The 14,000-nt window shown below is 40.4% G+C and overlaps 1 protein-coding gene across 2 annotated transcripts in view; it reads left to right on the top strand.

The window, feature by feature from the left end:
- Positions 1–8,318, top strand: part of CENPF (centromere protein F) — a 40,702-nt gene extending 32,384 nt beyond the window's left edge. For both annotated transcript variants that reach the window (XM_030499578.1, XM_030499579.1), the window contains 4 exons: positions 1,239–1,425; positions 2,091–2,567; positions 4,250–4,443; positions 7,834–8,318. In XM_030499578.1, coding sequence (XP_030355438.1) covers positions 1,239–1,425; positions 2,091–2,567; positions 4,250–4,443; positions 7,834–8,043 — 1,068 coding nt within the window. In that variant the 3' untranslated portion in view covers positions 8,044–8,318. The remainder of the gene's footprint in view (positions 1–1,238; positions 1,426–2,090; positions 2,568–4,249; positions 4,444–7,833) is intronic.
- Positions 8,319–14,000: the final 5,682 nt, after the last annotated feature.

Here is a 14,000-nt window from a genome sequence, read left to right as displayed (position 1 = left end):
AATATGAGCTCCACATACTGTGAACAACTGATAGCTGGGAACAGTTCTAGATGTGCTTAGTTTGCTTTCTAATAGAACAGGAGAAGTTTAACTGCCCCTATTACTGAATTTATGTAAAATTTCCCTTAATTTTCCTTATCTACCTTTTCTGGGGTTTTTTGTTTTGTTCTGCTTCTGTCTGTGTTTGATTGCTGGCTCCAACTCTGTACTCCCACTTCACGAATGAGTATCTCTCTAAATGTACTCTTAAAGAAAAACAGTCAATTCAATTTACTTGCAAGTAAACACTGAGTTGTGATGCATTCATCTTGCTCACCAGTTCTTTATTCCATAGAGCCCTCCACTGTGGTGTTAATTTGTTTAATACCAGCAGTCCAATAATACAGAGGACTATAGGATATGTGTTAGTGACAGAAAACATTACCCATGGTAGTGTAAACGTAGAGTGTAGAAAGCTTCCTCTGTGCTCACTGGGTGGTTTTTGCAAACAGGTTGGTACCAGGCCACATGAGCACGGAGCAGCCTAGGAGCATGGAAGTGGGTGGAAAGGAATAATCTGGTGCTTCTCAGAATAGTATTGTTGAACTGGAGTTTAGAGTGCAAAGCAGGCCTGGGTGATCTTGCCTCTGTGGTAATAAGATGGTAATAAGTAAAGGAGACTCAAACTAGGAGGGGGCACTTTAGAATTTAGAGTATTAGTTTGAAATTTGTTAATGCTTTGTTAAGTCACATCGATGAAGCGATAATAGGTAGAAAAAGGACTACTGCCTCAGAGTTCACAGGTAAAATGCTAGTCTTGACATCAGTAATCTGAGCATTCATAATTTGTTAGTATACCTGAAGAGAGTAAGTCTCCCTTATTGGTATTTGAATTCTTGTTTTTCTGGTGAGTTAATCATAGAATCACAGACTGGTTTGGGTTGGAAAGGACCTTAAGATCATCCAGTTCCAACCCCTTGCCATGAGCAGGGACACTCACCCTAGACCATGTCAACCAAGGCTCTGTCCAACCTGGCCTTGAACACTGCCAGGAATGTAGCCATCTAGTAAGAGGACTTTCTTTTCCTGCAATAAAGGAGCTGATATAATGAGGTTGTAAGGAAGCAAGCAAACAAGTATATGTGACAACCAAGCTCTATGGCTTACCTTGCATAACAGTTGAGCTTCCATGTGACATTCTAATGTTTAAATGGAAGAATTATGTTCCTGATGTAATAACTACGTTTCTTATTTTGTAGGCTGATAATATTAACGTTATAGTTCAACAGAAGAAGGAAAATGAATTTGCCCACAGTGAAGTGCAGGTGTGGATGAAATCCTTTAAACAGATGGAACAGGAAAAGGAAATGTTGCAGAAACAACTTGTTGAACGTGATGAACTATTAAACAAGAAAAATCTAGCTGTGACAGAGTGTAAGAGAGAAGGTAACTAAATCTAGATTCAGTCTTAGTGCTTTCTTAGCAGTTTAAGTTTGTAAAACTCCTCAAATATCCATTTGCACGTGCAGCTCTAATACCGAGCATGCTTCTTAACTAGCATAAAAAAGTACAACTGCAAATGTGTCAAAAAGTTCATCTTCTTTCTCTGAAAGTATCAGAGGCAACTCTGGATTATGAATAGATATTTTAAATATTACATCTTTGTGTTTAAAAGTGAGCTAAGGAACAAGGGCAGTGTTTTTCTTAATAACCAAAGTTCATGTACAAGTTCTTTTATAGTTTTCCAGCTTTCTCCTCTGATTCTCATGCTTTGTTCTTTGTATTTTGGCTCATCTCATGAGATGCACTGTATTGTAAATGATATTTAAATTTAGGGGCACAAACTTGAGTGTTCAGCAGTTACAAAATGATAGGGAAATGTTTGCCCATTCACTGGTCAAAGATTCTTTGCAAATTGTGCATGTTTGTTCCATATTTAGCAAATACACTATTATGTCTTATCACTGATTTTGTAATACACTGTCACTTATTTTTTTCTAGTGGCACAGTTACTGAACATGTATAATTCATTAAAAGATGTGTGACCATTCTATTGTAAGTTCTTATAGATGCATTTTTATGTCAGTTATAATGATATTTTGCTTTGAAAGGTGCTGATGAGAATGCTGTTACGGAGGAAATGAAGTTAAAACTGGAAGAATTACAGGAATTTACAGAAGTGAAAACCAGAGAAGCAAATGAGAACTTGGAGAAATACTGTTCTCTAATCATTAAATATTATAAACTAGAGGAAGAAAATGAGATGCTAAAAACCCAAGTCAGTTTGTTGAGTGCTCAGCTGAAACAGCCAACAAGCGATCTTGTCAGCACTCCTTTGCTGAATTCAGATAACTCACTAACAGAGAGCAATCAGTCTGTCAAACAGATGAGGGCAGCTGAAGATGCTACTAAGCTTTCAACTAAAAGGCAGAGACATGAAGACAACAGGAAAGATAATGGAGAACCAAGATCCCCTTTGCCAGAGACTTTATCCAAGAAAAAAAGGAAGGATGATGTCCGTCAAGATCTGCTAGGTCAGGAGAGCACTGACAGTGAGCCAGATGGGCTTCCAGAAGCAGTGAGAAAAGGTATTCATAGTGTTTCATAAAGGCAAACATTGTCTGAGCACGGTGGGTGGGTTTTCTTCTCTTTTGGTTTGCTGGATTAGTGTTACTCTGGTGGAGTAGGCAACTGTGCAAACATTTTTGGTGGCAATGATGGAAGGTGAAAGTAGTTAATGTGAGATGTGCCAGTTAGTGCCAAGTTAGTGTTTGTGGTATTAGACTAGCATAATATGTTTATGTTGGTTTAATAACAACCATTCTGCTAAGAGTTAAATAGTTCTGCAGTCACAGCTTTGTAGTTCCTCCTGATGTATGTATGAGGGGCTAAGCATATACTGTGGAACAGCAACAAAGTCTTGTGATGGAAGACTTGCTCTAGTCATTTAAAAGCATTATTTGAACCACTCACTGGAACTTACAGGAGAATAGATGTGGAGTGAGTCTAATCTTAAAGGCCACAAGACTGGAGTGCTAGAGTACTGTGTTGTGATGCAGTCATGTTTGCTCCCTCTGTAGCCCCATAGTTCCTTCAGTGGGACTCTTGATGAAGTCAGAGGCAGTTAGCAGCTATGTAGGGTCTGACTGGTTAGTGGCTGGTGGTGAGGGCTGCAGGGGAACTCTGAGGAAAGAGGTACAACCTCAGAGAGACTACAGCCAGCAGGTTCCTCTATCCCTGAGCACTTGAGGATACCACAAGGAGCAGGATCTGACCCTCATCTCCTGTTCTCCATCACCTCACTGAAGGTGTAGTGTGTGGCAAGGTGATTGGAGACCAGAAACTGGAGAGGAGAGGTGTCTGGAGGGAAGCTGAGTGTTTTCTTCTTTGTGTGCTTTTATTTCTTTCAATACCAGTATCAGTAATTTAAAATGTGTTAATTTCCAATACAATAAATCAATTAAAATTTTCTGAGTCAAAACTGTCTTGCCCTCAGCAGTAATATATTGCCATCTTCACGAGAACTCAGTTTCTTCCTACTATGAATGTAATGAAATTAGGTACTCCATGCAAGGGTTCACTGTAGCAGAAAGTAACTGAGAAGACTGCATAAACCAGGGCTTGAAAAATATAACGTATGTTCAGCAACCTGCTAAGTACCCCTTTGTAATAAATGCAGTTGTAGTCATTGAAGTCAAGCCACAGAGATACTGAATCACCTCAAGTTCAGTAATCCCTCCCAAAAGTCAGGATTTCAAAGTCTACATGTTGTTTGCATTTCATTTTCTTACTAGCATTATTTTTCTGGAAATCTACCTGTTCTGAGGATATATGTGCCAGGTAATGTGTGACTTCTAGGCTAAATAGAGAAGATAATAGATAATCTATAACACTGTAGTCCTATGCAGAGAAAAGTATGAAAAATCAAGCATGTCATGTCACAATATTGTGTTCTGATTGAATTCCAATAACATCACTACATGTTTATGTAATTATTCGCTAGATAATAATGTACCTGTAAATAAAAAGACCAAACACTGTTTCAAAAACTTTGCTGTAGAATCACTGTTGCACCTTGCCTGCAGTTTCCAGGGCTTGCATATGCATTTTGGGATACCCACAATCTGTTCAGCAATCTTTTTGATCCATTTTCTTCAATAGAACAAATTTAGTTTCCGCTATTTTTAGCCCCGTTGTGAAAAAAAGAGGTGATCTGTTTGAGGAAGGGTAACTTATTTGGCTGGGTTTAATAAGGCTGTTTCTTTTTCAGGGTTTGCTGATATCCACAGTGGAAAGGTTAGCCCCTACATTCTACGTCGAACCACCCTAAATCTAAGAACCAGTCCCCATCTGGCTTCCCCAAGTGAGAAACTGCCTTTGCCTATGCAAGATGTACAGAAACGTAGACCAGACAATCGTGGTGAGCGCTCCTCTTCGACATGTGGTGGCAGCAAACCACAAAAGGTACCTTAAAACTATACATCTGGGTATGAAAGCTGTGGGGAAAACTAACACTTTCATAAAATGTATTCATCTTGCCCAGTAAGTTTGAGGATATATAAGGTGGTAAAGATAAGATCATAGGTACTGAACCACTAAAACATGACAGAGGTCTTGACCACATTAGCAATCTGCAAGTTGTTCCCTTGATGTAATCTGTGACTTCATAGGGAAACCCACCGAGTAATGTGGGTTAAATACAGGTATATTTTCAGTTTCTTATGATGGATATTAAAGAGCAGATATTCCTTATACTGTGGTTTCTTCAGCAAAAGAATGAACCTCTGGGAGTCTGAGTTGAGGCTTAATGTTTTCTCCTAACAACTTTTCTTGGAATCCCAGATTCAAGATAAGGTGTTCTTTCGAAGCTGGTGCAAACGCTTCGCTGATTATAGAGAAATTTTAGGGCAGAAATAAATCTTTTGTTGTCTGAAATCTTCAAAGCTTTTAACAATGCTATCTCAAGTTGAGCAATAAGAGAATAGCTGTTATATTTTGCTACTTGATTACATGAGGGTTACACAGAAATATGCCACTCAATAAAAATTCCTCCAGTTTGCCAGGTTACACAGAAATATTCCCTTGTTTTCAGCTATAGCAATGGGAAATCTGTATTTTGAAGTGAGTGTATCCACTGAATTCAGGTATGTTGTTTCAAGGGTTAACTACCCTACTTGCCAAAATTTGCTGCTTATTACAGACACTGCCAGGAGCTCTGTTTTATTACTGTTTCATTAAGTGATGCCAATAAATTCTATTTCCACTCATTTATGTATGTTTGCCTGTAATTTTAGAAACCAACTGAGGATGTTGCTTGTAAAGAACCTCAGTAGTGCAAAAAAGAAAGGAAGCCTTGGACACAGAAAGTTGGGTAGTAATCACCTGCCAGCTGGTGTAAGCTTGTTGTAGGCTCTCACCGACCATAGTCAAGGTTACAGCAAATAACAAGCTATCAGTAATAAAGTGGTTTTACTTTACCTGGGGGAGGGATTTCCCAAGCAGTCCTCCTCTTTGCCTAAGCTTGTATTGTCTGGGTCTAAGGACAGGCTACTCCTTCCCCTCAGCTATGTAGGAGACATTCAGATTTCAGGGTTGTTTTGTTCCACCACCTGTAAATATGCCAAAGTCAACAGTTGCAGGAATTTGTGCCCTTTTCTCTTGGACACTGCTAGATACACATGTACATCTGGGAATTTCTAGTGGAATTGCTCAGAATATCCTTTCATCATTTGTTGAAACCATTAAAACATGTTCTTTCATATTTTATATTAATACAATAAACTATGGGTCTTATTTGAAAAGTGAAAGAAGCATTGTTTGCTTGTTTTTGACAGGTACTTGTAAGTACTTCATTCCAGACACTCAGTTTCAAACTGTTGCAAATTTTTCAAGGTGTTTAAAATGTGCCCTGTCATTTTCATATGCAAATTTCTTCCCTTTCCTATGTGAATTTAATGTAGAATTTAAATGGAGTGCTTTGACTGCACATCAGTTAAAATGTGAAAGTGGTGGTTTCTGTCCAGGTGTCAGCAAAAAAAGTGACAGCTATGTTTTATGTTTGCAGAATATATACAGGGAAAATGAATTACAGATCTCAGGGCACAATACACTATTCAGATACAATATGATACAGTCCATCATATTCAAAAAATTGTCCCTCATTTGAAAACTCATGGCAGTCAGGTGAAGTTCCAGATGACTGGAAAAAGGGAAATATAACCCTCATTTTCAACAAGGGGAAAATGGAAGACCCAGGGAATTACAGACCAGTCAGTCCCACTTCTGTCCCTGGCAAAATCTTGGAGCAGATTCTCCTGGAAAGCAGATGAAAAACAATGAGGTGGTTGGTGACAGCCAACATGGCTTCACTAAGGGGAAATCCTGGCTGGCCAATTTGGTGGCCTTCTATGATGGGGCAGCGGAACTGATGGACAGGGGCAGAGCAGTTGATGTCATCTATCTGGGCTTGTGCAAAGCATTCAACACTGTCCCCCACGACATCCTTGTCTCTAAATTGGAGAGACATCAATTTGATGGATGGATCAGTCAGTGGATAAAGAATTGGCTGGATGGCTGCACGCAAAGAGTTGTGGTAAATGGCTCTATCCAGTTGGAAACCTGTAACGAGTGGTGTCCCTCAGGGATCGGTGTTGGGACCGGTCCTGTTCAACATCTTTGTCGGCGACATGGACAGTGGGATTGAGTGCGCCCTCAGCAAGTTTGCCGACGGCACCAAGCTGTGTGGTTCGGTTGATACGCTGGAGGGAAGGGATGCCATCCAGAGGGACCTGGACACGCTTGTGAGGTGGGCCAATGCCAACCTTATGAAGTTCAACCAAGCCAAGTGCAAGGTCCTACATCTGCGTCGGGGCAATCCCAGGCACAGCTACAGGTTGGGCACAGAAGAGATTCAGAGCAGCCTGAGGAGAAGGACTTGGGGGTGTTGGTTGACGAGAAGCTTAACATGAGCCGGCAGTGTGCGCTTGCAGCCCAGAAAGCCAACCGTATCCTGGGCTGCATCAAAAGAAGCGTGACCAGCAGGTCGAAGGAGGTGATCCTGCCCCTCTGCTCTGCTTTCATGAGACCTCCCTTGGAGTATTGTGTACAGTTCTGGTGTCCCCCACATAAGAAGGACATGGAGCTGTTGGAGCAAGTCCAGAGGAGGCCACGAGGATGATCAGGGGCTGAAGCACCTCCCATGTGAAGACAGGCTGAGACCATTGGGGCTGTTCAGCCTGGAGAAGCTGCATGTAGACCTCAGAGCAGCTTCCAGTGTCTGAAGGGGGCTACAAGGATGCCAGAGAGGGACTCTTCATCAGGGATTGTAGTGATAGGATAAGGGGTAATGGGTTCAGACTTAAATAGGGGAAGTTTAGGTTAGATATCAGGAAGAAGTTCTTTACTGTGAGGGTGGTGAGGCACTGGAACAAGTTGCCCAAGAAGTTGTGAATGCCCCATCCCTGACAGTGTTCAAGGCCAGGCTGGATGGAGTCTTAGTGACATGGTTTAGTGCGAGGTGTCCCTGCCCATGGCAGGGGGGTTGCAACTAGATGATCTTAAGGGCCTTTCCAACCCAAACCATTCTATTATTCTATACCTGGTACCTTAGTAAGCAGATTGAGTACTGTCTGTTCCTGGTTTAGCTTTTCTCAGATATTCCATCTTACACCACCACCAAAACAATATCAAGTCTTAATGTATTGTATATTCAAAGTGATGAATGTCTTCAAGATATTTTCAATGTGTATATATATGTTTTTTTGCAAATCCCCAATGTTTAGTCTTTTGCAGTGAGTCTTTTGACCCATGGTTTTCTGTCACCAGTAAAACAGGGCATTTTTGTTTGTGTTACAGGTAGATGATGAAGAAAAGTACCGAGCAGTAACAGCTTTTTCACCAGTGCAATCTCCTTCAAGGTCACCACTTTGCCCATATAAGCAATCCGCAAAAAGTGTCTCTGATAATACCACGGAGAGTCATATGATGCACAAAGCCAAAAATTCTCTAAACCAACAAGAACTACCCGAGCAAGATGAGCAAAAAGAAAACTGTAAGGTGCAGTAAATCAGTGTGGACTTACTCACAATTCAGAATAACTGATGATCAAAACCCAGTTTGTGAAATAGCAGAACTATACAGAGGGCACCATTTTCTCTTATCCAATGATGAACAATAGATGGGTTCTTCAGGGCTTGTTCTTGAATATTTACTAACACCAGTAGTCACTCAAACTTGTGGAATGGTGAAGAAACAGGTATAATTGAACTTCTGTAGTATTTTTGGTAAATAATTCTTCATAAATCTGTTCAAAAATTAAACTATGGAAAAAGTGGACTACATGTTGCCACATAGGTCATTGTTGCCATGTTTTCTGTGTACCTAAGGTTGATTTACAAATGGAAACTAAACTCACCAAAGTATCTTTAAAGATATTAGGTTTCAGGAAAAATGAGGCAACCAGTATTGGATAATTCAAAATGAAGCAGTGACTTCATTTGTGAGTGCAAAACCAAATACAAAATCCAATATAAGACACATTCAATGCACAATTCCAGTGCACTGGTATCCCTTCTTCCAGGTGGAATAACATCGTGCAAAGGGGGATGAGACCTAGTGTGAACAAACTCAGAGGGGACGGCCTGTTTACCCTGAGACTAAGCATCTGCCAGTCCATCTCTTTGTACTTTCCAGTATGTACTGGCTTTGACTGTAGCTGAAGGTCTTACAACATTCATTTTCACCTCTGCAAAATGGCCCTTGACCAGCCAGCAATCCTCAGCAAGCCGAGGGGAATACTATGAACCAGAAAGGACACCACAACACACTGTGCCTTGCTCTACCAGTAATGGCTGCCTGCTGATTCTTTGCAGGTGACCCTTTACCTTGACAGTGCTTGGCCTCAAATGTGTCACTTCATATGAAAAGCATTGCAGACTTGTTCCTGAAGTAATGATAGTAGATGTGTTGGAGAAATGGTCAGGTGTCAAGAAATAGCTGCATAAACCACCCTGAGTTAGGCCCTTTTCATTTAAGAAAAATCCTATTTCAGATCCCAAAAGAAGGTAATGCACCTGGAAATAGCAACAATTTAAGAAACTAACTCTGTCTATCTAGTTCATGATAGTGCCTTTGAATTTAGGATGGTTCATTACAGATAAGCTCACCACAACCAGCTTGTACTTGTGAATTTCAAAGGTCTAATTGGGCTTGCTCAGTAGCACAGAGCAATTCTCTGCAAGAGAAAAGTGTGGCATCAACTAAATCAGTCATTATCCAGCTGAACAGAAATTACTTTCCAGTCATTCATATTGCTTATGCTTGTCTGCCCAAGCCAGGTGTTAGGAAAATCAAGCCCCTGTACATGAGCAGTAGTGCCCTGACTCTAAATTGCACAGCAGAGGCATTTTCACATTATTTTTCTATCAGAAAGAAGTTTCTCCTTTCAACAAAAGTGGGTAATAATGTTTCTGCTTCTTGAAGAAGATTCCTCAGCTTAAAAGAAAATACTTTTATTTCAAGTTGACCTTTCAAAGTGTAACAAGTGCTTCTCTAATGATACAAAGATGAGGTTTTGCTTGAGTTATTTACATGCAAAGGAGAGTGGTTTTCTCTATTTACATGCACATACACATTATTATTCTGCCTTGCTTACAGCATTGTCTGTTAGAATGAAGTTTATGAGAAGAAATAATCTCCTCAAACTGAAAAACCTTTTGAAGAAATTCAGCATTTGTCTCATGTCTAACAGAATATTCCAACAAACAAAAACCTCACATACAAGCTATCCTGCAGTAACTAGATATAGCTATGGTTGTGATCAGTAGATCTTGTGGCTTTTTCTTAAACATCTCAAGTTGTTTGTTAACTGAAGCATTAGGTAATTAGAACAATCCTTGTGGCACTAAGCCTACAGGCACCTTCCAGGGCAACTGAAAGAGGCCCAACTCAAAGGATGCATTTTGATGGCTTCATCTTCTGTCAATATACCAACAAAGCTACTCATCAAAGTTAAATTATTTCAGGTAAGGTTTTGTATCTTCAAATTATTTAGGGATCATGTGTGGAATGGTTGTAATTCTTTAAAAAGCTCACTCTCCTGAGGTAGAAGCATGGGTGTGAAAACACATTAGTAGCAAACAATAGCAAAAAAACCCCAAACTGGTGTGGTTTATTTGTCCCAATGATTGTTTTTCTATTTTAATCCGATGTGTTGAAAAGTGTCCCACTTGGAGAAGAGCGTGGAAAAAAACATCTATATTTAGAAAGCTGCCTAATCTTAACCAGACAAATTTAAACTGTGTTATAATAAGTAAGTAAATATTACTAGAAGAAAGGATTGAGGCTTTAGTAGTTACATATTTTCCTACTTGGCCATGTTTGTACTTTAGAAGCCTTTCGATTTTAGTAAGCATTTGTGTTTTGAAAGATTACAATGCCTGTTATTTTCCAGTAACTAGTATGTATTGTAGTACTTAGCTTTTGGTATAGGAGCTAATATAGGCTAAGATATTCAAGAGATCTTAAGTTACTTTGATTAATACCTAAATCACTTGAAAATGGGATTTGATATTCTACATCCTATTGCAAAGTGATGAGACCACAGGTCACAATTCATGTAGGGTTCTGAAAGGTGTATCGAAAACTTAATACCCAATCCCTCTGTAAATCAAAAAATCAAAATGCCTCATCAGAATTCCTAGGAAGAGGATTGCATAGGATGTGTTTTCTCAGTGTCAGACCTCCCTAACAAATAAAAGGACACTTGTATCAGGTTTTCACAATCAGGTGAAAGAAAGTCCCTGTAAAGAAGTCTTTGGTGCGCTGGTATTGTTCTTAGCAAGCTAACCTGATTCTTCCCATAGGGAAGATGTGTTCTGTCACAGGAACGTGCATTAGCTGGATCTCCTCTTCTTCATTTTGCTGTTTGCCCCAGGTTTGCATGGTAATTGGTGTAAAATGTAGTTTGTTGTCCTGGACTAATTTTGAGTGCTTTCTGCAATGCCCAAAGTTACAAGCTTAAAAGCATGTCATGGGAATGCTGGTGTCCTTTTGCCATGTGCCCTTGTAGCTGATGGAAGGGTCTGGTTGGTTCATGATGTTCAGCTCTTTCTTCAGGCTTTGAACTATTCTTCTCCTTTTTACCTAGTAATGAAAAGAAAAAATAAAAGGAGATTTCTTTGGCTGCTGCTCTTCCACGATTATTATTAAGGAACAATATTTGAACTGATCTCTCCTGTGTCAGAATTTAAAATGCTGCCAGGTCAGATCCTGCCCTGACTTCTGGAGCACACTCAGCTGCAGAGTTGAGCAGGAGTTCCCCAAGCCTTGAGCACAGGAATAGCAGAGCAGTGGCTGGCCTGAGGCAGCCCTGTGCTTCCCAGGACATAGCCACTGTCTCATCAACCACCATTTGGGTAGAGTTTGTACAGAATCTTTAAAAACTAATCCTTAGTAGGAGAAATGCCATTTATCAGACATGGGCCTGTGCCACTTTCTCAAGCATCAGCTTCCAGAAGATGCTCTGCATTGCACTGCAGTTCCACTCCTGGGCACACTGCTGCCATCACTAATGCTCACTGGCTCACAACAAGCTCACTCAGGAAGAGTCTGCCAGCCCAGTAACAACCGGTGGCAGAGAAGGATGGAGGTGAAAGAAGAAACACATTCTTGCTATGCAGTTTACTAATCTTGTTGGATGTGCCCAACGATTGATGCAAATGAATGCACTTTAAAGAGAGGAATCAAAATACCAGGTGGAGCGGTCATGAATCCAAATCTGTTTAGTCCTAGGAATGTGTATTGAACAATAACGCTGTAGTGCCCTAAAACCTTGACAGAGAAGTGCAACACGCACCTAATGGGGATTTTCTTTGTACTTGTCGTGGTTTAAGCTCAGTTAGCAGTTGGAACCCAGGACAGTACTATACATTGCAAATGAGTTCCTTTTAGACAGGGAAACACAGCTGAATGACACAAACACTCTGTAGAGTAGGGAAAGTAGTGTCACTGCATGGCCGAAGTGCCACCTCTGTGCTGAGAACCCTCAGAATTGGTTTCAGCTGCCTGATCCTTGTTCCTGCTTTTGAGGTTTCAGCTGTCTAACCCTTAAAATGACTCCAACTCCCTCTGCTTTTGCTGCCTCATCCTACATAGCCACAAATTACAACAGGCAGAAGTTTTCTGCAGAAAGCAGTAACTGAAAAAAGCTGTTTGAACTTTGTAAAGTTGTTGACAACTGAATACATGGTGAACTAGCGTGAAAGCAGATAGAAAAGGCAGTATTCAAAAGCAATGTTGTGGGTTTGCTTAAAATATGGACTAAGTAACATCTATAGTTCTAGCAACAGGAGATAGGGATATCTCCTCTGCTATGTGTATATTTGTGTGTGTGCATGTTCTCTGGCACACTTTTAAGCACACCCAAGCACTTCTGTCAGTGTAGAGTTCAGAAACTGTATGGAGCTTAGAAAAACAGGGTGTAGCTATAAACCAAATCTGCTTAGCAGATTTCAATGCAGCTGGCTTGAACAATCCAGCTGTTGAAATAGTTAGGTGAGTGCACTGGTGCGTGCACAGAAACATCAGCACTTTTCTGTAGTTTGCTTTTCTGCTGCTTCATAAACTAAACAGGTGAAAGCTTAGTGAGAATCTGCTTTCAGTACTGCTGTTTCAGGGTTCCTTTATTTAGGAGGCCTGCTGAGCTCCTCATGAAATGCAGTGTAAATGCGTTTGGTATTGTGAAAGAAGATTGCCTTGCTCATGAAGTCTGTGTATCCACATCAGATTACAGATGTGTTTTGTTTTTAGACGCAAAACAGGGGAGTGGGAAATTACTAATTGTAGTTGGGGACTGCTTTGATTTTCTTCACTGTAGACAAAGGGAAATGTTCTGTATTCTTTTGACCCCATGCTGAAAAATAACCTTTTTTCCGTACTATTGTTGATCCTTAAAGATACATGTGGCTTCGGTCATTGGCTGGCACTGAGTGATTGAAGATTTTAGTTCTCCTGAGGAGCACAGCTTGGATCCTTTTTAATTAACTTAGATTCAGATCATAGAGGCTGAAAACACTAATGGAAATGACCGATACGTCATCCTTTTGGATTTTTTTTCTTGTCAATTCCTTGTGAGAAATTACAGAAGGAAAGAATCTATGTTGTGATTCCAAGATCTCCTACTTGCTTAAGCGCTTGTTTAACTTGGTTAGCTGCTCTTTTACTGCTCTTTTTATTTGTTTGGTGTCTGGCTTCTGATACTATCTTCAAATCAACAACTTTTCTGCTAAACCAGCCTGTTACATGTAGAACTATTGGTTTATATCAAAGAATCTGAATAACAATCTCCCATTAACTCCACATCCCCTTACACAGTGTTTTTAGTATGCATGGGAGGGTATCAAATGGTTGGTTTGTTCAGGTGTCTCGATCCCTATTGCTGGTTTCTTTGACATAGCAGGATGCTGCCTGCGTTGTAAGCATCACTTGAATGTGCTGAAATGACATGAAATGGAAGGTTACTGAATCAACTGCAGGAAAGAGAATGGTGCTGGAATAGCCATATTCCATACTCTGTCAACTGGTAAAGGGTTGTACCATGCTCTGAGCTCTAACAAAGGACAGCAAGCGTTAATGGACGTCTCTTCTCCACTTGTTTCTTATCCCATATTTCTTCACAGCAGAGGAAAGTGTGGGATTTTACAGGCGTTTTAAAGGCAGGGCTCCCAGTTTCAGCCACCACAGTTGCTATTTCTGCATTGCTGCCTAGGGTACATTGTAAAAACCTAAGTGATTGCTGTCTTGCTGTAGCAGGCAGGAGGATTCCACACATTCATATCATCCCTGTGGTACGCTGGAGATACTTCTATAAATTCAGTAATATAGCTATGATTATTCTTCTCCTCGCCTCTCAATTAACCAGTACTGCACATATTGTTCCCTGTCAAATAGCTTATTCTGTCAGATGCCAGAGAGCAGTGTTGTTCTCTTTTCAAATTGCTGGTTTGATTTCTGGCAGTACTTGA

This window comes from Strigops habroptila, chromosome 10, assembly GCF_004027225.2.
Source record: "Strigops habroptila isolate Jane chromosome 10, bStrHab1.2.pri, whole genome shotgun sequence".
Classification (NCBI taxonomy): Eukaryota; Metazoa; Chordata; class Aves; order Psittaciformes; family Psittacidae; genus Strigops; species Strigops habroptila.
This window is presented reverse-complemented; position numbering and strand designations above follow the sequence as displayed.